This window comes from Strigops habroptila, chromosome 9 (assembly GCF_004027225.2).
Source record: "Strigops habroptila isolate Jane chromosome 9, bStrHab1.2.pri, whole genome shotgun sequence".
Classification (NCBI taxonomy): Eukaryota; Metazoa; Chordata; class Aves; order Psittaciformes; family Psittacidae; genus Strigops; species Strigops habroptila.
This window is the reverse complement of record NC_044285.2, coordinates 6432105-6455458: the sequence shown is the minus strand read 5'-3', so window position 1 is coordinate 6455458 and position 23354 is coordinate 6432105. Positions and strand designations below refer to the sequence as shown.

The 23354-nt window shown below is 47.9% G+C and overlaps 1 protein-coding gene across 11 annotated transcripts in view; it reads left to right on the top strand.

Moving 5' to 3' along the window:
• Positions 1–23354, top strand: part of CHD2 (chromodomain helicase DNA binding protein 2) — a 70005-nt gene that overhangs the window by 35057 nt on the left and 11594 nt on the right. For 9 of the 11 annotated variants that reach the window (XR_003993022.1, XM_030496668.1, XM_030496673.1 and 6 more), the window contains 23 exons: positions 4092–4153; positions 5514–5636; positions 5968–6117; positions 7019–7152; positions 7803–8028; positions 8711–8811; positions 9447–9491; positions 9649–9824; positions 10489–10613; positions 11233–11449; positions 12053–12142; positions 12660–12850; positions 13704–13892; positions 14404–14566; positions 14915–15067; positions 15545–15616; positions 16714–16863; positions 17457–17605; positions 18658–18757; positions 20112–20204; positions 20448–20621; positions 21518–21693; positions 23031–23072. Coding sequence is in view for 10 of the 11 variants with exons in the window: in XM_030496668.1 (XP_030352528.1) it covers positions 4092–4153; positions 5514–5636; positions 5968–6117; positions 7019–7152; positions 7803–8028; positions 8711–8811; positions 9447–9491; positions 9649–9824; positions 10489–10613; positions 11233–11449; positions 12053–12142; positions 12660–12850; positions 13704–13892; positions 14404–14566; positions 14915–15067; positions 15545–15616; positions 16714–16863; positions 17457–17605; positions 18658–18757; positions 20112–20204; positions 20448–20621; positions 21518–21693; positions 23031–23072 (3101 nt within the window). In the remaining variant the exon portion in view is untranslated. Of the gene's footprint in view, positions 1–4091; positions 4154–5513; positions 5637–5967; positions 6118–7018; positions 7153–7802; positions 8029–8710; positions 8812–9446; positions 9492–9648; positions 9825–10488; positions 10614–11232; positions 11476–11939; positions 12021–12052; positions 12143–12659; positions 12851–13703; positions 13893–14403; positions 14567–14914; positions 15068–15544; positions 15617–16713; positions 16864–17456; positions 17606–18657; positions 18758–20111; positions 20205–20447; positions 20622–21517; positions 21694–23030; positions 23073–23354 lie in introns of those variants that run through there. The other 2 variants (XM_030496669.1, XM_030496674.1) reach the window with 2 other exon arrangements.

Here is a 23354-nt window from a genome sequence, read left to right as displayed (position 1 = left end):
GGATGAGGCAGTGGAACAGAGAAGCTGTGGCTGCCCCATCCCTGGCAGTGTTCAAGGCCAGGTTGGACACAGGGGCTTGGAGCAACCTGCTCTAGTGGAAGGTGTCCCATGGCAGGGGGTTGGAGCTGGATGAGCTTTAAAGTCCCTTCCAACCCATTCTATGGATCTATGATTGCCTTCTGGCAACTGCTTGTAGGCCTTTGGGCACGTTGTGTAGGTCTCTGAGCTGCAACCAGGGAGGGTAATAACTTGTGATTGATACAGAGACATGGGCTGGAAGATCAGGAAGCGAAAGCAGGGTTTTGCATAGGGGTACAGAGCGGCTCTGGGGACTAGAGCTGTCTCCAGGAATAAGAGCACATGGGAGGTTTTTAGTAAAAATACTACTTGCCCATGCATTTGCTTTGCAGTTAATAAATGAGCTTCAGGTTTCAGCCAGGGGATGAGAGATACGCAGAGCCAGGTGCCTTTCTGAGTGTTCTGGGGCAGCTGAGAAATAAATGTGGCCAGAACAGGCACAGTTTTTTGACTATAAAAAGGACAGTTTCAGATCCGAATTAGTAATACATCACACGGTGCATCTTTTCTCGTCTCCCATGAGAGGGAGGCCACAAGTCACGCACCAGAGCGTTCCCAAAATACAGCTGGTTTCATCATTGAAGAAAAATGGTGCTCATTGGCATCTCGATCAGTGTTTTACCTCATATTTGCTGAAAGTTCCGACAGTATCAGTGCCACTGGGAAAGAGAGTTTCAGCAGAGGTAAGAAAACTAACCTGGGGAGCTGAGGTCCTCCTGCTTTTCTGGAACCTCATTTGCAATGAGCAAATCCTCACTTTGCCTTTAGTCTGACATGTTTCTTGCCTCTGTTTAAGCAAGTCTTCGCCTCTCCTAGTAGGCAGCACGAGCTCAAGATGCTCAGCTGGACCATGCCAGTGGCCTCAAGTCTGCATTTCTCCTGCCCTGGGCTAGTGCTGAGGACACTCATGAACAATCTGTAAGAGCAGTTTAAAGCTGCTGCTGCCTTGCCTTGCTTGGTGCTGTGTGTGCAGCATCATTATGTTTTGTGTAATGTGGCTCCACAGCGAAATGCAGCATAATTAATCAGTAAAAGTGTGTGCACTTCGTGTGCGGGGAGAGAGAATGAATTAGATGGGAGGAGTCAGTGAGAGGGAAGGCTGATCCCTTCAGCTGCAAAGCAAGTTGTACGTGGGCAGTTCCCAGTCCGGTTGGAAGTGATGGTGCGGGAGTAAGTTGGGCACGTTTGTAGTGTTTGGAAGGGAAAGAGGGAACTGGGGAAGGCAAGTCACCTTTCCCCTTGGCCACAGCAGCAGCACGCAAGAGGGGCAGCCTGTGCCCAGCAGCGTTCTGGGGCTCTGAGAGGGAGCCATGTGCCCCCAGCATCTCTTGCTGGGCCGACAAAAGCCCTGGTGGGGGCTGGAGGTGGATTTTATCACCTCAGCATGTGTCACGCAGGGAGGTGATGTTACTGAAACCCAGGTTGCATGTGATTTCCCAGTGGCAGGCTGGAGAGCAGGCAGCACCTCAGGTCATGGTCTGGACCTGGCATGTTCCCAGCTTGCTGGTTATCCCCTACATTTCCTTACCCAGCCAGAGCCCCAGGTCGATGCTGATAATGGGGTGTTACAAGCACAAGCTCTGAGCTTGCATAGTCCAGGGCAGAGGTGTAAATGTCACCCTTGGGATGATTCAGTCAAGTCAGCATAGTGTTTTGTGGCTGAGTCCTGAAATGTGGATTTAGGCAGAATGAAGAGATTGCTGAAATGGGATTCTGCTTTAAGAAATAAATAAATACTCTTATTTCTATGTAAAATGGTAGGAAGCAGCTTTCAGGCAGGGGCTGGAGCCTGGCACCGCAGGGTCGGGATGCGGGGAGGAGTTAGTGAGCTGGGTGGTAGGCGAGGCTGAGTCACTGCCATGGGGCTGGGGCGCTCGGACAGGGAGGATGTGGGAGCACAAGGCAGGCGCATGACTCAGGCTGGGGACCGGCTGTGTCAGAGGAGATGGAGCTGGGCTTGACACGCATCCAAAAAAGACAGTGGTGTCTTTGAAAGTAACTGAAGGCGGCTGAATTGCAGTCACAAGTTAGAGTTTTTCAAGGCAGGAGGAGGTGTGTGAGGAAAAGACAAGTCATTAAGAGATTAGCAAGAGCTTTGGAGAGACAGGCACAGAGCAGGGGGAGAGAGAGGCATTAGGAAGATGGACACTGGAAACTTGGCCGAAAAGTGGAGTTAGTTTCAAAGAGCCAACGGTTGTTTTCTCCAAATCTGGCCTTCTCTGACACACAGTAGGAAAACAATCCACCTCTCTTGTGGTTTGCCAAAAGATGGAAAAGAGTAAATATGCATTGAGGGGCAGCCATCAAAAACCATGCCAGCGTTGGAGTGGCAAAGCAGCACGCTTCAGGAAGGGGATAGGAGATGAAAAGAGAAACAGAAAATGGAGAGCTTTTGAAGCTTGCTTATCAAAACTGCAATCTGGAATGCGTGGCTGATGTTGCAAGGGAAGGTAGGGCTGTCCCTGGGGTTTGCAGGTCACTTGCTTCCTGGATGCTTGGTCAGTGAGACAGGGGTTTCATGCTGGGAATGGGTGGATGAACGTATGTTCATAGTTAGATACGGTGCAGAACGTGGTGCTGTGTCACAGGTAAATCTGACACCAAGCACAGTGGATTTCAGCAAAGCTCTTGGTCTAACGCAGCATCCGGTATTCAGTATATCTTAATGGAAACACTGATAAAAGTGAGAGGGAAATCTCTGTTGGTGGAAGGGAAGCTGGAAAATGGAAATACAGGATGCAGAAAGCAAGCAGAGGGGTGGGCCCTGGCCCTCCAGAGCCTCGGCTTTTCATGTTGCAGCTCACTAAATCCTTGTGTGAACAGCTCTTGGCTGTAAGCTTTGCCGGCTGTGTCCAATGGGTTGGGTGCACCAGGAGATGCCTGTGGTGATGGACAGACACTTCTAAAGCTGAATACTGTGGCAAAAAGCAGTTTGAAGCAGAATATTTCTTCTAAGTGTGTAAATCAAGTAATATTGGAGGCTACTTTTATCATTTCAATACTCCTTTAGAAATCTCACATTGATTTCTTCTCTCTGCCAACTTGTGTTTTCTGGGGCAAGTGTATGCAGAGTCATGTGTTGGTTGAGGGTGTTACTTGTGTGATAATCTGCTGTTATGGTTGAGTAGTTTTTGATGAAAACGGGGTCGTGCACGACCAGCTTGAAGATGTTTTTTTAGCTATTTTGGTCTGTAGGAGTTAATGATGCCTGCGTTTAAAATAGTACAGCAAGTAGTGAGAATATCTTTAGATACATCCAACCAGAGAGACTTCAGTGCTGGAGAGGGGAGGGTTAGAAGGAAGGAGAGCAGCAGGACACGGCTCTGACCTACTGAGGTCCTCAGCAAGTTTTGCTGTGGGATTAAACAGGAAAGCAAGGACACTCTTGCGAGGAGAATATTGTCTTCTTAGGAGACTTTCCTTCCTTATAAGAAGTTTCTCTAATGAAGGCAGAGATCATAATGCATTTGTAGCTACGAAAGTCTCTGCAACCACAGAAACACCCCCAAAGATTGCAGGATCCCTGCTGAAATGGCAAGTATGGGCACTTAGGAAAGTACATTCAGCCACTGCACTTTCAGTTAAAGGCCTGGTCAAACAGCTGAGCCTTAGCGCTGTGGCAGGCCCTGAAGGTGCTCTCCAGAAAGCACCATGTCATGTTGCTGCCTGAATCTCGAGCTCCAGGCAGGAGGGATGCTCACTCTGCAACACGGGCAGAGGTGACAGCAGCTGAGCTCTCCCTTGGGCACATTTTGCCTCCAGCATCTGGGCAGTGCAAGGTTTGGTGGGTTAAATTCACCCCATGGTAATCCATGGGCTATCACACACGCTGCAGGTCTGCTGGGAAGGCACATGGAGGTTGCTGAGGGGTAGGTGGGTCGCAGCTTCACACATCCTGAGCTCAGGGACTCCAGGACAGATATTTAGAGCTCTCCAGCTCCTTTGTGGAGCATCCTTGAGGAGACAATGCAGAGTGAAGCCTACAACCTGATTTTCTTTCTTTTCAATTAAAGGCAAGTAGTGAATCTGAAAACGAGAGCCCAAAAAGAAGAGGCCAGAAGCAGATGAAAAGAACGTAAGTTTCTAGGGAAAGGGTTTTGAACAGTGGTGCTTTGTTGGGCTGTATTTTCCAGAATGGTCCTATTGGATTGTTTGGTAGGTGGTGTCAACATGGAAAGCTTGCAAAATATTTAATATTTCCAGTATTAATACTTTGGGTGGCTGAAACGGAAGCATGAAGATGGAGCTATGGATGGGTGCAGTGTCCCAACTTCTCTTTGGTTTATATTTTCCCACCTGATGGAATCTGAACAAGTCAGGTTTGCTCTGTTGTCAGTCTGTCACTTCTCCATCAGGTTACTTATTCTCCTGCAGAGAGAATAACTACTTAAAGTATACTTAATGATAACATACTTAAAAATAAGTTAATCCCTTCTCCCCCCACCTTTTTGATTAACAGAATAAAATGACAAATTCTTATCCTCTTCTATTATAACCCTTTGCTAAAACAAAAGAACTTCCATAAAGGCTATTTTTGATGCCTGATTACCATAACTGAGTTCACTTACAGTTATATTCCAGTGCCTTTTCCCATCTAAGAAGTTCCTTTTAGTTTTTCCAAACACTAAAGTGAGCCGAAGGGAACTACCAGCTGCCTGCTGGAGAAAACTTAAACACAGCCCCATCATCCTGCTCCCTTTCTCCTGTTTCTTGTCTTCTAAGTTTTCATTTAGTTGTACACATCAGTGCAGGAGGGAAGGTAACAAAGGGCAGGGAAGACTGTGCTAGTATGGACCTCTCCTGGGCAAGGGGAATAATCCCTGTGCACTCTCCTTGGAGAGAAGAGGGGCTCCTTCAGAGGGGATTTTGGGGCTGCTCTGAATTGCCCACAGATAGTGGGGCTTCCTTCCACTAGTGGTGTGGTGTGATTTGCTTTCACACTTGGAAACTTGAATTTAGATGGCAGGAGAGTTCTTGTTCCATTTCCCAGGCTACAAGGAGATCATGTAACTGTGCGTGCAGTGGCTCCTACTCTGTAAGTGAAGAAAAACAGCCACTTCCCTTAAAACTCTTCCAGCTCATTTCAGGAATGCAGAAATGGAAAAGAAAACCAAATGAATTGAAGCACTTGGCCACCCCGTTGTAAGAAGTACAGCTCTGCCACAAGCACTGTTGTAGGATGTGTTCAGAGCCACCCTCACTCGATGCACTGCCGCTGTGTGAACCAGAACCTCCGTGGCTGAGGTCTCTTCCTCAAATCACAGAACCACACCATGAAATCCCCCCTGCATTGCACTCAACAACCAAGAGTGCAACTTGAACTTCTTGTCATAACTATGACCTGCTAGTATTGACCTGGATGGCTTGGATGTCTGCTTAGCCAATATTTGTGTTGAAATATGATTGCCCTTCATGACCTGCTTTTCTGACCGTAGAAACAAATGGAAAAGAGTTATCTCTGGTGAAGAAGAAGATGAAGATGGAGGGGAGCAAGGCAGCAGTGGAGAGAGTGAGCCTGAACAGAAGAAAATTAAAGCAAGAAGACCTGCCCAAAGGAGGTAAGGAGTGGTTGGTTCAGTCTGTCTCTTTCTGCATAAGTCTTGTCTGCCTCTGCTAGGTGGAGGTAATCTCTGTTTGTTGCTAAACAGTGTTTTTTCTAGGGGCTTGTTTTGCAATATTACCTTTGTTTACCACCTAGTAAACCTGGGACTTAGTTACTCTCTTGTCTACTCATCTCATGCTCCAGTAGTAATGCAGTGGGTTCCATGGTAGTTAGAGCAGACTAAATCCCTAGTCTTTTTGTATTGGAGATTTGAGATTCATGCTTTATCAAGACTTACTAAAATGGATGTTTCATAAACCATGATGATTTTTCAATTCTTCTTATAGAACAGTGACCAAAACCAGTGTTAAAAAGACTTACAAAGCCCAGCGTGGGAAGAAGAGGAAGAAACCAGACTCATCTGAAGATGATGATGACGACGAAGATGATGAGACCCCCAAGAGACAAACTCGACGAAGAGCAGCCAAAAATGTCAGGTATCAAGAAGCGTGGGGTGGCTTGATGATGAGAGGTGGCTGGCTGGGGGTAAGGGGGCCCCAGAGGGCCCTGATTCCCTGTGTGATCCTGCAGGGACCCTGCTCTGCCCTGCAGGTATCTGTTAGCTGAGATGGGGTTCTTTTGGCAGGTTCATGCTGGGAACATCTGACTTCACTTTACCTTGTTTTGCCATCTGTAAAGAGGGAATATTTACCTGTCCCTCTTAAAGAAATATGAGGAGGTTTGCATAATGTTTCTAAAGCACTCGCAGGTGAGATTAAGAATTGCAAATAATAGATTAAAATGAGGAAAAGGGAGCAGCTGTGCTTGATTGGATCAATTGTCTTGAGAGTGGCTGCTAAGTAATGCCTTGGGACAGAGGATTGAGGCATGGTGGAGGTAAAGCATTACCCATTCCCCAATGTACCTTCTCACCTTTTGGCAGTCCTAATAAGAGACCTGCAAAGAGCCACCCGAAGAATACTTTTGGTGGTTAAATGTTCATCAGAGATGACAAGTGTGGTCCCTAGGGCAGTGTAGGCACCCATGCAGCCTTTTGATGCTCTGCAACCTCTAATATTAAACATTAAATAATCTTTCACTGAATGGAGGAGACTTTCTTTGGTGACGGCCTTGCTTCTGCTGCGGGGATTGTTCCACCTCCTTATGAAATATCTGATATGAACCGTGGTCAGAAAAACTATAGACAAGACAATTAGTCTGATAAAGTGTCTTGGGGGAAAGCACTGAATATCTAACTTCAGAAATGCATGTGCTGAACAGGCACTGAACTGCAGGATAAATGCTGGAGAAGGCTTGCTCCAGTCTGTGCCATTCTGTGTGTTTCTGGGCTGGGAAGAGTCCAGAGGTTTTTAATCAGTTTGGTTTTGTCTCGTTCAGTTACAAAGAAGATGACGATTTTGAGACGGATTCTGATGACCTGATAGAGATGACCGTGGAAGGAGCTGATGAGCAACAAGACAACTGTGAAACTATTGAGAAAGTCTTGGACATCAGGCTTGGAAAGAAAGGAGGTGCGTAGTTCTGGCAAAATCCTTTGTTTCTGATGTCCCTCACGTCACTCCCAGTTGGTGCAGTGCTTTGGCAACTTCAAAGTGTGGGGCCAAGGGTTGTTTCAGTGCTCTTCGCCCTTTCCTCTGTGCTATTTATTTATGTCTTCTAGCAGCTTTTGTAAAATCTAGTATTGAAAACCCTAAAATGTCAAGTTTATGTGTTTTATGTGCTTGGCAACTTTCACTTAGCGTGCCCATGTTTTAAGACTCAGTTATTGTTCCCCAGTGCTTGCTTTTCTCTTCTTTGAAGTATAAAATAGATCTTCCAGTAGAGTCATTTTTCACAGCTCCATTGACAAAGCAATCATGAAAATAAAGCCCGTGTTTTGTTCTCATAGCCTTGCAAGAGTGGTTTTGTGAAGCTGAATGGTTGTAAGTGTTTTTGAGAGACCTTTGAATTATACTTAAAGAAAAGGCATTTATGACAGATTTAGAGAGGTTCTGTGTGGAAAGCTTTTGTGTGCCTGTCTCACTGGGCTGCAGAATGTGCAGGATAGATTCTTTGTGCTGTCGCAAAAGAGGGATTGGAAAAAATAAGTTTCTGCCCTAATTCGGTTCATGTCCAGTGCTTGATAACAAAGGTACCAACTGCAGCCTGGTTTCTTTTGCAGCCATTGGTGCTTCCACCACAGTGTATGCAACTGAAGCTAATGGGAACCCAAGCGCTGACTTTGATCCTGAAAAGGAGGAGGGAGAAGTTCAGTACCTGATCAAGTGGAAAGGCTGGTCATACATCCATAGCACGTGGGAGAGTGATGAGTCCCTGCAACAGCAGAAAGTGAAGGGCCTGAAAAAGCTAGAGAACTTCAAGAAAAAAGAGGAGGAGATCAAGCAATGGTATGCTCTACTTCAACCTTGGGCATAGCTTTTTAGCCTGAGGTTTGCAGAGTCATGTCTGAAAACATTTGATGTCTTCTTGCAAAGCATGTTTCATCCAAGGCAACTGCTTTCAGTGCACAGCGCTCATTGCTCTCTGGAAACATCTTCCCTCACAGAGATGGTGTTGAAAGATAGAGGAAAAGGCATGAAAAGCACACTGCTTTTGCTTCCCAGGCTTAAGAAGTGGGGTAGTTGGCAACAAATAAGTGGTGCACAGATTCCCCTGGCCCAGGAGGTGACAGCAGACTTAGTAACCTGGGTTTATTATGGGTTTGTCTGTATGCAAGTTTTTGCACCAGTTCATGTCTGACCTCCGTAGGAACTTTAAGGGGAGCTACGGTGTGTTTCCACAGTGACAAAACTGGAGTAGCAGCTCCCATCTCGATTTGATTCTGGTTTTGAGACTGATTCTTGCAGCAGAATAAGGCATCATTTAACAGGGAGACAGCGTGAATGTCTGTGACGTTTGCTTCTCGGTCATGATCTGTCATTATAGGAAGCTTTAAAAAACACATCATACAAGCAGTAGTCTGCTTCAGTGACTGACAGAACCTGATAGCAAAGTAGAATATCTCTATGGGGCCTTCATGATGACAGAAGCATTACAGTGGCTTTTTGTGTTGGATCTTTTTGCATCTAGGCTGGGCAAGGTATCCCCTGAAGATGTGGAATATTTCAACTGCCAACAGGAGCTGGCTTCTGAGCTGAACAAACAGTATCAGATAGTGGAGAGAGTGATAGGTAAGTGAACCCAGCACTTCTGTAAAGGGATGAAGTAAGAGTGGAACTTCAATGACAGCAGAATGAGTGTATGGCTCTCTCTTCAGTATCTCTGGAATGAAAACCAGGTGTGAAGCGTATTTCAGTGCATGAAATGGAGAGATTTGAACAGCAGCAATTCCAGGTTTACAGATTTGTATTTACAGGCAACACAAATCAGACACTCCCCTTGCCTGGAGTATGGGATGATACACCAGTTTCCAAGGGGATGTTCAGGTTGCTGCTGCAGAAGTTCTTCGATTTCAGCCCTTTGGAGGCAAGGTGTTTGCATCAACAGCAGCAGTAGAGGCCTGGCTGTTGCGAGCACCACTTCCTGTGATGTGGTTGAGGATGTGGTTAGGCTGCAAGGCAGCTGAGGGGTTAGATTTTCATGGTTACGTATTGAAAATGATAACAGGACTTACTGAGCTCTTCAGTAATATTACAGTCACGTCAGTTGGATGTGCAGTTGCTTTGGGAATTGTCTTGGAGAGCTGTTTTATCTCCAATTCCTATACAAGCCAGGGGGTGTGTGGCAGTGTCAGCCTGGCTGCCCTGCTCCCTCTGCTGGCTGCCAGCACTCCAAGCCATTCCTTCCCTTCTCTCTTCAACCACAGCTGTGAAGACCAGCAAGACAACAACGGGGCATTCAGAACTGCCAGGTAAAAGAGCACGTTTTGGCCCCTCTCAGCTTCTCCTGCTAACCAAGACCTGTGTTGTGGTTGTCCGGGTAGTTCAGACTGCCCCTGGGAACACCACTTATGGTTCAGCCACACAACCGCAGTAGCTGAGGTTTGGGGTTTTATGCATCTTTTGCAGCAAGCAGTCGCAAAACATCCTCAAATGACCCTGAATACCTGTGTAAGTGGATGGGGCTGCCCTATGCTGAGTGCAGCTGGGAGGACGAGGCACTCATCAGCAAGAAATTCCAGCACTGCATCGACAGCTTCAACAACCGTAACAACTCCAAAACCATTCCCACCCGGGACTGCAAGGTTTGCTCCCATCTCTTCTCTCCTCCTGCTGGGTTTCTTCAGGCTGGGTGATGACACAAGCAGTGGGAATGTGAAGTTTTTGTCAGGATAAATGTCAGAGAACATTTTCCCATCCTCCCACCAGTGTTTGAATGGTTGTTTGCTGTTCTTGTATTGTACTTTAAGGCAGAGATGTGAACTCCTTTTAGTTTCCTTGACTCCGTGTACAGCGAGAATGTTATGCCCCCCCTGGGGAGTGGGAGGCTTAATGAATCTTTGCAGAGTGCTTCCTCCTCAGAAGGAGCTGCAGCAGAAATGCAGAGGTTTAATATCAGTTGGATGGAAAACCAGCGTAGCTGGGGGAAGAGGAAACCTGCAAGATGCTGTTACCGTGGAGGGATGGAAATAAGGGGAGAAAAACCAAAAGAGGACAAAAAAGCAAGTGGTGCTTGTTCCATCTCCTGTGCGCTATGTACAGCTTATTGCACCCGGGGGGACTCAGTGCTGGTCATCAGAACCAGAGGGCAGCAGGGAAGACACCGCTGTGGAGTGGTTGTCTGAACTGCAGACACAAGCACTGGCTAGGAAAATGTGGTCAGGCTTTAACCAGTGAAGAGAGACCCATTCTTTGCTGAATTCAAAGCTCGTTGCTGAACGTTGAGCCTTACTTGAGCCTCTTTCTCAGGTATTGAAGCAGAGACCGAGGTTCGTTGCCTTGAAGAAGCAGCCCTCTTACACTGGTGGTGAGAACCTGGAGCTGCGCGATTACCAGCTCGAGGGCCTCAACTGGCTCGCTCACTCCTGGTGCAAGTACGTACACGTGCTGTGTGGTGCTGGCTTTGTGACTCCTGGGTTTTGTCCCTGTGGAATCTGGCCCTCTTGTCTTCGAGTGAGGTCTGCACCCGGCCTCCTCCTGCAGCGTGAAGGGTTTCAGATGTTGTCGTTGCAGACACCGCAAGCAGGAACTATCTAAAGCATGAACTTCAGAAGCCTTATGTGAAAACAAAACCATTTTTCCCTATCTGGGCCTGTTCACAGGCTGGATTTGGCTGTTGTGTGAGCCTGCTGTGCATGAACCCTCATTTTCTATTGCCTTAACTGAGGAAAACTCATGGCTCAGCATGCTTACATACTTGAAGTCTTTGAGAAATACCCTTCTGCAATTAGGCTACTGACTCCCCTCTTCCTTTGCCTCTGTCCTTGCTTGCCCGTTTGGATTCATCACAGTGTGTTCATAACATGGCAAGTTATAGCACCATGTGCAGTCTGGATGTCCCTGGGATCCACTTGGAAGTGTTAAGATAAACGTTTCTGCACTGCCCCCTTTCTGTTCTTGTTGTGGATTGTTATTCATGCTGCTGCACAATAAACTAGTAGTGATGGAAACAGGCCCTCAGAGGGCATTTATGTTTGTTCTCTCCTTTCTCAGGAACAACAGCGTGATCCTGGCTGATGAAATGGGACTGGGCAAGACGATTCAGACAATATCATTCCTGTCGTACCTCTTCCATCAGCACCAGCTCTATGGCCCTTTCCTGTTGGTGGTGCCCTTGTCCACTCTCACTTCGTGGCAGAGAGAGTTTGAAGTGTGGGCGCCCGAGATAAACGTGGTGGTTTACATCGGAGACCTCATGAGCAGGAACATGGTACGGAATCAGGAGTGTGAGGGGGGGTGGAAACACTGGGTGCAAAGCTGCAGCTTCTGTGTAACGTGTGACACGTTGTGAAGAGGCTGATGGATGGTACCAGCACATGGAACTCGTGTAGCTGAGCACTTGGATGTAATTCACTGCTGCAGGGACTTTTCTACCTTATTTCCCCTCTTAGGGTGAGCACAGGAGTACTGGCTTTTCTCAGGGAGTCTGGAAACCGCTACTGTGGTGGGCTGGGAACTACTGCAGTAAGGAGTATAGCAGGGTAAAACTGCTTGTGTCCTGTCTTGTGAATTATTCAGGCAGCAGAGCACACCAGTGGTGTGAGTCTTGTCATGGTGAGATGATGCATTCGTTTGGCAGATGAGGTTAATGTCACAACATCAAATTGTGCAAATTACCTGTGCAAGACCTGTGTGTGCACCAAAAGAAGCTGCTCCTTGGGCACCCTGAGCTCATCAAATGGCGCCTTGAACAACAGGAGTTTGGACTTGATGGAAATCTCTAGTTATAGCTACACTGAATAATGATTATTAACCCTTTCCTTTTCCTTTCCGTGTAACATTGGTGGAAGTTAACATTTGTCTCCTCTCACAGATACGTGAATATGAGTGGATCCACTCTCAGTCTAAAAGGTTGAAATTCAACGCACTTATCACAACATACGAGATCCTTCTCAAGGATAAGGTGGGTAATGGTCCAAGGATGGTTTTATTTAGGCTTTCTTGTGCTTGCAAAGGGTGAAGCCAGCCCCCAGCTAGGGGGTTTCATCTCCCACTGTCCTCTGTGGTGATGGAGAACATATAGGTACTGTTTGCTTTGGCATGGAGAGAGGAAGGAGCAGGGGGCTGAGGGAGGATCTGTGTTTTCTGGGTAAAAGCAAAGGTGGGTGAAAACAGCTACACTTGCTGAAAGGGTATTCCCATATGGCAGGAGTGCTGTGCAGCATGGGTGATTTTCACCTTTCCTTCCTGGGAGAACAAACTAGTGTAGGCATCTTGGTCCCCATATTTTGTTAACAAGAAGCTCTTGTGAGCCCCACTCCTTTGATGGTGGGTGCAGCACCATGGCTGGGGTAGGACATCCTGGAAAGCACACACTGCAGTGCTTTCTGGCCATGGACAGAGAGGCATATGCAAGGTGGTGGCACTTGTCTGACCCAGCATCTCCTAGGGGCCTGTTTGTTTTATTTCTTCTCCTCCAGGCTGTTTTGGGAAGTATTAACTGGGCCTTTCTAGGCGTGGATGAAGCCCATCGCTTGAAAAACGATGACTCTCTGCTGTACAAAACACTGATTGATTTCAAGTCCAACCACAGGCTGCTGATCACCGGCACCCCGCTTCAAAATTCCCTCAAAGAACTCTGGTCCCTGCTGCATTTCATCATGCCAGAGAAGTAAGTGTCCTTTTGGGCCTTCACAACATACCTCTGTGTCCATTCCTGTCTGTTAAACAGATCCGAGGGAGCGCAGAGTGGCATAAATCCCTGAATTAAACTCAGTGGAGTTAGTGCAATGAAAAGGGAACAAATATGGGTGGTGAAAAGCAGAGGGTAAATGACTAATACCAGGAGTATTTCTGGAGGCAAAGTGAATGAGGAAACCTAATCCCTGCCTTTCAAATCTATCTGCTGTCTTAGAGGTACCTCTGAAAAGCTGAACTCGTTTTAAGCAATCAACCAGTTCTGAGGTTTCCAGTAGATCAGGGCTCAGCCACCCTCCCCAACCACATTATGTTTGACTACAAAGAGAGCTGTCCCCCCAAGTTCTTTTTATTGGATCATAGAGTGAAGGAAAGATTTGAGATCTCCCAAGTGGAGGAGAAGAGATTTCAAAGGAGCTGTTGGAGGAAGCAGCAATCCAAAAGAGCCTTCAGAGCAGTGTAAAACATAGTGCAGTTGTCAAAGCCCTGCCTAGGGGAGGGCAGTGTTGAAAGTTCAGAAAGTGCTGCCAGGTAAATGTCAGCAGGAGACAGTGGAGCAGAATACTGGAAAACTTGGGCTTCTGGATCCTGGGAGACAGCATGGAGCTCAAAGATAAGATGTAAGGATGGCACCTAAGTGCAGAGAGCTTTGAGCTTTACCACTAACCTGTTTAGTTAGCCAGAGCAGAGTGAACCTTTCATCCTCCACTGTATCTCCATTAAATCGATGCTCTCTTGTCTTGTGCAGCAGGAGCATATTAGATAGATGCTGTTTGGTGTGATAAGAGGTGTTCTGACCCCTCTCTCCTCCTGGTTTCTGTTGGTAGGTTTGAGTTCTGGGAGGATTTTGAAGAGGACCATGGGAAGGGTAGAGAGAATGGCTACCAGAGCCTTCACAAGGTCCTGGAGCCCTTTCTGCTACGCAGAGTGAAGAAGGATGTGGAGAAATCTCTGCCAGCCAAAGTGGAGCAGATCCTCCGGGTGGAAATGTCTGCTTTGCAGAAACAGTATTACAAGTGAGTCGTTGTTTAAGCTACTGGGAGTGCCAGCAGAAATGGGCACATCGTTCTGCGTGCCTTGGGAATGTGTTTCAGTATCCCGTGTCCTTCAGAGTGCAGTGTGACAGCCATCACATGTAGTACCAGCAGCTTCCCAGTAGGAAGCTGAAGTAAGGTAGTTGGTATCTTTCCTTCTAAAAAAGCACCTCCAGACCACTGGAGATGCCTTTGCAGAGTGATCCCGTTCAGCTGGCCAGCTCTGCAGGACAGGGGCTCTGTCCTTCCTGGGGGAATAAAGCTCCCCACAAAATGATGGTGCTGTTTAATGTTAAACTGTAATAGTTGGACAGTAAGATCAGGGTTTCTGGTGAGGAAACAGGAGTATCCTGTAGATGAAGTGGAGAGAGATGGGAGGGAGGGAAGTAGACTGATGCCTGAAGATGTCCCTGAAGGTTTTGTTCCTCCAAGACTCCAGCATGCCCACCCTGCACCGTGGAATGATCTGGACTTTTCACTTCCCTGCCTGCAGGTGGATCTTGACAAGAAACTACAAAGCGCTTTCAAAGGGAACGAGGGGGAGCACCTCTGGTTTCCTGAACATTGTGATGGAATTGAAGAAGTGCTGCAACCATTGCTACCTTATCAAACCTCCTGAGGAAAACGAGAGAGAGAACGGCCTTGAGACCCTGCAGGTGGGCAGTGTCTTTGGTAGCACCTTTGCTCCTTCCCACCAAGAGAAGGTCTGGTGAAGCTTTAGCTTCTTGCTTCCCCATTAGCAATAGTCAGCACAGCTAAACCACCTGAATCTCCAGCCCTCTGCTTCCACTGTAGGCAGCATTCTGTGTCCATCGTGCGATATAAGATCTATCTTGGATAATTGATTTTATGTGTGCCTTCTGCCATCTAAATCCAAATGATTTGATTAGAGATGTACGAGAGAAGCATGACCCCAAAAGAACCAGATCTCTGCATGTCTCTTGTGTAAGGTACATAAGGGTAAGATTGGAAAGCATCAGCTGGAATGACGTTTACTTTTCCAGTCTCTGATCAGGAGCAGCGGAAAGCTAATTCTCTTGGACAAGCTGCTGACCAGGCTGCGGGAGAGAGGCAACAGAGTGCTCATCTTCTCCCAGATGGTGAGGATGCTGGACATCTTGGCAGAGTACCTGACTATCAAACACTACCCTTTTCAGGTGAGAAACAGCAGCGTGGAAAACAGCGGGGTTCACTTGAAAATGTGAGAACATGCGGAAGGAGCCTGGGCAATGGGAATCATTGAGTTTTCCAGAGATTGGTGGCTGGGATTACAGGCTGCACTTCCTGAAACACACTGGAGGGAACTGGGAAATCACTTCAGTGTGGACCCATCTCTGCAGAATGCCTCCTCTGACAGGCCCCTGCTTTGGGCTGTGTCCTGAGATAAACCCCAAGGAGAGGCCAGCGAACACAGAGAGCCCCTGGCTGGGAGCCTGTAACGGGAGCCGCAGTGTCACCCCGCTCCTGCCCTGGTGACACAGAGGGCTCAGGCAGTGCAGTTCTAATTGGAGGTTATTTTTAATGGTTTAACGCTGCAGGAGGAAGGGGGCTGAGGGCTCCCCGAAGCTGGGTGCAGCAGGTCCTCAGGGCTCCTTTACCTTCTTCCTTACATCACTTGTTGTTGACTTTTCCAGCGCTTGGACGGCTCCATCAAAGGGGAGATCCGAAAGCAGGCGCTGGATCACTTCAACGCGGACGGCTCTGAGGTACCACAGTGGGACTGTCCTGCCTCAGCAGGGTCTGGGTGGGCTTGAGCCATGCTTGTGGCTGCCAAGAGGGGATTAGTTCAGTTCCTTGCTTTTTGCAGGACCCCAGATACATTTAAAGACACAGATAGAGAAGGTTTTGCAAGTAGTCATATTGCTTATTTAGAATCTCCCACATTCAAAGAACAGGGCTGCAGGTCACGTCTCCAGAGAGTCCTGAAGAGGCTGGGAAGAGCCAGGATTGAGAAATTCCCTCCCCATGGTCTGCTAAATGATTCCTCCAGTGTGAAGCTGGTTTTGGATATGGAAGGGCAGAGGAAAAAGGGGGATTTTAAGCGTTGGCAGGCAGCACAGTGTAGTGTTGGAGGTGAAAGTCTCCAGTGTTAGAGGAGAGGGCATCTCAAACCTCTCCCTTCCAGGCTTGCTGACTCACAGTGACTGGTGCAAGGTGCCACAGTTAGTCCAGCCATGAGAAATGTCTCTCCTCACTCCATACTGGGGGGGCATTCTTATCTGACACAGGAGATGCAGTTAGGTGCTTCATGGTTGTGGGAAGTGAGGAGGAGACAGCAGTATGGCTGGGAAAGGAGCAAGAATGCCCATAGAAGCTTCCCTTTCCCCTCTCTGGGGGCATCCAGGAGGCATCTTGGCTCTAACCTGGCACCCCGTGCCCTCAGGCAGTGACTCAACCAATGTCTTAGTCACTGATCTCACCCCCAGCAGCCAACAAAAAGCACGTGTTTGCTGCTGCCTTTGTAGGAGGCTGGTGGGCAGCATGGTCTGACCTTCAGCAGGGACTCCAGGGTGTCCTTGCCCTGAGCTGTTTGCATTGCTTTCCCACAGTGATGCATGCCAGGCTCCTCCTGGAATAGCACACTTTTCACCCTGCCAGCACCACCTCGGTTTGTGCCCGGGCTTAAACACCAGTGGTGCTTGGTGTATGTGGGAAGGAAATCCTCCTCCTGCTTTCTGGAGGAGCATGAATGCACCAGTCGTCCCTCCGTTCCCTTGCATAGCTTTGAAGTCACCATTGCTGTTTTATGTCCACAGTTACAGGCTGGTTAACTCATGGATGCCTTTTCTTTTGTTCCTCCCAGGACTTCTGTTTCTTGTTGTCAACACGAGCTGGAGGGCTGGGAATTAACTTGGCCTCTGCTGATACTGTTGTTATCTTTGACTCGGACTGGAACCCCCAAAATGATCTCCAGGCTCAGGCTCGGGCTCACCGGATTGGGCAGAAGAAGCAGGTCAGAAGAGTTACCTGGGCTGTTTTCTCTGGGGCTTCAGTGTGTGCATCTAAAGCGGCTCCCACCTCACCAGAGCCTCTGAAAACATGGTCTTTTTGTCCTGACTCCACAGAGTGCTGCCAAACACAAGGGAAGCTCATTTCAAAGTCAGGAGACACGAAACCAGCCCAGATTTGCCAGATGCCAGGTCTTTCCGTTGGCTTTGGGTTCTGGGATGGTTCCAAACCAAGCCCAACTTGTAGCATCACACTTCTCAGCCTCGTGGACTCTTCTTTCTTGCCCTTAGAAAGCAGAATATCCACCTTTACTAGGGGTTTGTTAGATAGGTGAAAAGTTTGATGCCAGTTTGGATTTCGAGTGATTGTTTCAGAAGACTTTTACTCTGTGCTGAGGCATGCTACAAGATCTGTATTAACCAACCTGTTTCTTGCTGTTTCCCATGAGATACAAGAACAACACGCTCGGTTTTCTTCTAAAAAGACCCATCTGTGCCTGAAGAGACAATGTCTGGGAAACAACTGAGGGATGCGTTGCTGTGTCAGCAGAGCACGTTCAGGTTCAGGAAATAGCTCTGCTCTTCTTTTGCCCTTCAGGTGAATATTTACCGCCTGGTCACAAAGGGAACTGTAGAGGAGGAGATCATTGAGAGGGCCAAGAAGAAGATGGTGCTGGATCATCTGGTGATCCAGCGGATGGACACCACTGGCCGGACTGTTCTGGACAACACCTCTGGGCAATCCAAGTAAGTGGTTGTGTCAGGAGGCAGAGATGGCTGGTACAGCGTGTGGTGTGAACAGCTTCCCCTGCTGGGGTTGGCCAGGGTTTATTTAACAGGGTACAGGCCAGAAGGCTAATACATAATGGCATCTTCCACTGATTTGGCTTAATGCAACTATTGATTTGGACATAAATTCTTGTGAGACCTCACTTGGAGTACTGCGTACAGTTCTGGTGTCCTCAACATAAAAAGGACATGGAGCTGTTGGAGCAAGTCCAGAGGAGGGCCAGGAGGATGATAAGGGGGCTGGAGCACCTCCCGTATGAAGACAGGCTGAGAAAGTTGGGGCTTTTCAGCCTGGAGAAGAGAAGGCTGCGTGGTGACCTCATAGCAGCCTTCCAGTATCTGAAGGGGGTCTACAAGGATGCTGGGGAGGGACTCTTCCTTAGGGACTGTGGTGATAGGACCAGGGGTAAGGGGTTCAAACTGAAACAGAGGAAGTTTAGATTAGATATAAGGAAGAAGTTCTTTACAGTGAGGGTGGTGAAGCACTGGAATGGGTTGCCCAGGGAGGTTGTGGATGCTCCATCCCTGGCGGTGTTCAAGGCCACGTTGGACAGAGCCTTGGGGCACATGGTTTAGTGTGAGGTGTCCCTGCCCATGGCAGGGGGGTTGGAACTAGATGATCTTAAGGTCGTTTCCAACCCTTACTATTCTATGATTCTATACAGGATAAGGATAATCAGAAATAAACCCCCTAGTTTTAATGCATGGCTTGTTTTTACCTTCCGTCTTCTTCCCGGAGATCATCCTGATCTGAGGGAACCTGGTGGTGGAATAGCTGGAGTTTGGCAGTGACCTCAGACTCTCCCCATTCCCCTCAGGGAGATGGAGGCTGTTCCCTTCACAGTAGTTGTCTGTGCTAGAGCAGGGAAGAGATCAATAAAAAAGCTTTTTACAGTGCTGGGTAGAAAACTTACTCCTTCCTTTCATTAGGAAAACCTCTGGGATGGGTTTGTGCTGTAGCAGTGCTGACTTCACAGCTCAAAACACGTTTTCCTTCCTGTTTGTTCTAGCAGCTCAAACCCTTTCAACAAAGAGGAGCTGACAGCTATTCTGAAATTTGGAGCTGAAGATCTCTTCAAGGAGCTTGAAGGGGAAGAATCAGAGCCTCAGGTAGTTTGCAATTGAAATCACATAGGGAGTCCTCTGCAGGTCTGCATGGGGGGATAGTGTGTGTTTGCTTCCTCTTGGTACTTGCCCTCTGCATGAGAGCAGGTTGGTGAACAGGGTGAGTCTGGAGCAGGTGAAGAAAGAGCGCTCTGAGGATGGGGAACCAGGAGGTTGAGAAGAGCCTTGTTGTTGGGGGTTAAATAATAATGATCACCAAGAGAGTCCCTTGGCTCCTGAGGATTCAATAGCTAGTTACAGCAGAGCCTGGTGAGAGCTCTGCTCCCTGCCTCCTCTGAGCACTCCTTCAGCATCCTTTTTTGGCTGCTTTTGGAGGGAGGAGGCAGCACAGTGAAGTTGACTTGGTTGCTCTCTCCTGCCTCAGTGCAGCAGTGCTTGACAGTTCAGCATTGAGAGCTTTGACCAGTTCTCTTAACGGCCTGAGCAGCAGAGCTTCCCCTGAGGGAAACAGCCCACAGTTACTGTGTCTGGACATTTTCCCTGCTGCTCAGCCTTGCTGTTCCTTTTCTTCCATCCTATCACCCTTATTCATATTCTTTTGTACCACTTGAGATAGTTCATCCCTGCCCTCGGTGATGACACCCTGCAGATATTTGCACTTCGTTTAGCTCGTATCAGTACAGGGCATGTTTAACTCCTGCACCCCATGAATCTGTTCTCCAAAGCTCTGTTGTGGTTTAAGCCCAGCTGGTAACTCAGAACCACGCAGCCGCTCACACGCTCCCCCCTTTCCCTCCTCCAGGCAGGATGGGGAGGAGAATGGGAAGAATGTAAACCCCACAGGTTGAGATAAGAACAGTCCAATAACTAAAGTTTAATACAAAACTACTACTACTAATAATAAGGATAAGGGAAATAGCAAAGGGAGAGAATATAAAACTGAAAGGGGAAAAGGAAAAGAAAACAATAAACGCAAGCGATGCACAATACAATTGCTCAGCACCCACTGACCGATACCCAGCCCAACCCGAGCAGCGATCTGGGCCTTCTGGGTGACTCCCCCCTGTTCATATACTGGGCATGATGTGCTGTGATGTGGAACACCCCTTTGGCCAGTTTGGGTCAGGTGTCCTGTCCCTGCTTCCTCCCGGCTTCTTGTGCCCCTCCTCGCTGGCAGAGCCTGAGACTGGAAAGTCCTTGATCAGGGTAAGCACCACTGAACAACAACTAAAACATCGGTGTCTTGTCAGCACTGTTCCCAGGCTAACGCCAAGGCACAGCACTGCACCAGTTGCTGGGAAGGAATAAAATAGCTGTTACAGCTGAACCCAGGACGAGCTCTCATTTCCTGCTGTGCTCGGCGCCCTCTGCTTCATCTCTCTTTCTTTCTGACTGGTAGGAGATGGACATTGATGAGATTTTACGTCTGGCTGAAACACGAGAGAATGAAGTGTCCACCAGTGCCACCGATGAGCTCCTCTCCCAGTTCAAGGTATGGACATCCAGGTTTTGCACTGAGGTGCGGGGCTGTGGCTCCCCACATCTTGCCATGGTGGTAAGGTCAGTGACAGGCAGGACAAATCAGGCCTGGTGAGAGGTGACCTGTACAAAGCAATTTGCTGAGGGGTTGTGTGGGTTTGGCAGCTGGGGACATAGAAGTTGAAGCTTAGCAGACAGCTCTGGGGTATTCCTTCCAGGGGAGGCGATTCCTAAACATCTTCTTTGCTTCTAAAAGGTGGCCAACTTTGCAACCATGGAGGAGGAAGAGACAGAGCTGGAGGAGCGATCCCAGAAGGACTGGGATGATATCATTCCAGAGGAGCAGAGGAAAAAGGTGGAGGAGGAAGAAAGGCAGAAAGAACTGGAGGAAATCTATATGCTGCCTCGAATCCGCAGCTCAACTAAAAAGGTACAGCCCATGGCGAGGAGCTGAGGGGCAGGAGGCGAGAGCTGGCAAAGGCAATGCTCAGGGGAAGCCTTCCTGCTATTTCGAGTGCTTCTTTCCCTCCTCCAAAGTTGGTTGGGAGTAAAGCACAGAGGTAGCACATTGACCTCTTGTTGGCATCATGCATTGGGCCTATGGTTTGTAATGCAGTTCGAGGGCCCATAGTGGTATGGCTCATCTTAGACAGAATAAAGAGACCCTGTTATGGATAAAGGGCAAAATACCCAACTGTAGAATGTGGATTTTGCTGCAGTTGATGCCATTTTCTGGCTGTTTCTTTCCCTGGGCTTCCCTTTCCTAAATGTGGCTCTTGCAGGCAAAAGAGGTGGTGTCTTCCTAAGTTGTTTTTTAGGTGGTGGGATCTACCTTAATCCCACAGAAAGCAGACTGTGCAAGGAAACTCTTCTGGCACAGGGGGCTTTAAGGGCTTCTGAACTGGTCGCTGGGATGAGCCGGGAAAAAACATTAAGGTGAAAACTTGAGAGAAGGATAATTCATATTGGATGATTCCAGATTCATTTCTGAGGTGTCTTGGGGTTCAAAACAGTCTGAGGGACTGTGGCACAAACCCATGGTAATCAGTGTGGTTTATTGCATCTTATCCCTTGGTAAATAAAAATGCAACTGTGAAACTCCTGGCTAGAAGGCTGTTAATGGAGGATGACTTGCAGCAGCAAGTCTGGAAGCTGCAAGGGTGTGCAACCTCATTGGGTTGACTACATGGGCTCCTATATCTTCAGGGAGAGATGCTGAGGTGTTGTACAATCTGAACATGCAATAGTGCCAGTGCAGGAGAGGGACACAAAGGGTTGGCAGGTCAGCAGTGCTTAACTGTACTGCTGGTTTTGTGGTACATACAGGCTCAGACAAACGACAGTGAATCCGATGCAGAAACGAAGAGAAGGCTTCAGAGATCATCTGGATCCGAAAGCGAGACTGATGATACTGATGACGAGAAGAGACCAAAGCGCAGGGGGCGTCCTCGGAGTGTGAGGAAAGACACTGTGGAAGGATTTACTGATGCTGAGATCAGGAGGTCAGTGCTGGGCACAAGAGAGAGTTCAGAAAACAAATACAAAAATCCCATGCAGGTGGATGGGATTCCCAAATTAACGCAGGAAGGGTTCACCTCTAAGCCTGTCAGTGGTTTAGGTGGTGCTGGTTCATTGGGCCAGCTTCTGCATGTTTGTATAGTTCAGTTTGCACCACCTTAACATTCAGGTCTGTGCAAAATAGACTGGGTTGCCTTTAGCCAGGCTACAGTGAAGCTGGTACCTTCCTAAATTAATCCTTGTTGTAACTGTCCTTCTTGGGCCAAGTGGATTGAGCTAATTCCATACTGCACATGAGGTGCCAAGAGCTGGAGAAGCCAAGGACTCCTGATACTTTTCTGGCAGTAGTCTTGCTGATTTAAGCTTTAAGTGAAAATGCCCCCATGAGAAGCACTGGTTGTGTGTCCTGTTCTGCACCATCAGTCCCTGAAGTCAGCTGGGGGCTGAATTATTTTCTTCTCATGTCTCCTAACACCTGAACCTTTCCCAAAGATCTCTGAGTTTTCCTTGACTCTCCATCTCTGAGATGATGTATTTTTAAGCAGGAGATGGTCAGACTTTCTGGATTGTGGTAGCTGCCCCATACCCAGCCTGAAGCCATAGAAAAGGAAGGAGGTGGTGTGATGTGAACTCTAACAGCCATGTAGGTTATTGTGATGCAGCAGAAAGAGCACAAGATGGAAAAAAGGGGGAAAATTGATTCATTTTAAAAATAATCTGTAGTTGAAGCCTTTGGGTCTAATCCCAGCACAAGGCACTTATTCAGTTGCAGCAGTGGTGTCTGACTCTTGCCCTAAAGTTCTTAGCCATGGCAGTGATTTTCACAGTAAAAATAAGACCTAAAACTGAACACCAGTCCTTGTCTGCAAACCTCTGTGATGGATTGCACCACATCTGGCTCTTGTGTGATGGCTTGTTACACTTAGAGCCTGAGCATTACAATTACTAATGACATTGATTTAATGGCTCTTTTTTTCTCCTTGGAAGAATGAAGTTAATAATTACCATCCCGGTGTGAGCCAATGCTTGCTTTGAATTGTTTTTACACTATGGTTATGCCTCTCTTCTTTTTCCTTCCCCTCATCTGTCAAACATTCAACATTCACAATAACGTTGTGTTCTTCTCCGGCCGGGGTCACATAACTCTTTGTGGGGACTAACGGATTAGGCTTCCTGGTGCTGAAAGGTGCTTAGCTGATCAGTGTGGAATGCAAGGTTGATAACGTGGCAGGCTGTAATTAATCTATTCAGGTGTGTTTGATATCGAACCCGCTTTTTCTGGCAGTTGGTTTAGTTCCTGTTTGTTTTGGGTTTTGCCTAGGTTTATCAAGGCTTACAAGAAGTTTGGATTGCCTCTTGAACGGTGAGTCCCAACCTGGCCTGCCTCCAGAGGGTAATCATGTGGGGATGTTGGGTTTCTAAGCACAGCCATAAACACATTGCTATGGGTGTTTGATACAACCTGCACGGACAGCACAAAGCCTTGCTGTCATATGGCAGTAACCCCAGCCCTGCCATACAGTCCCTCCTGTCTCAGCTGATGAGCACTGATAAATGCTGGCCAAAACCCAGCTAGAAGGGTAGTGATGCCGGGCTGTACACAGCATCATCCTGCTGGCAAAGCCTGGGCCTTGGGGCATTTCCA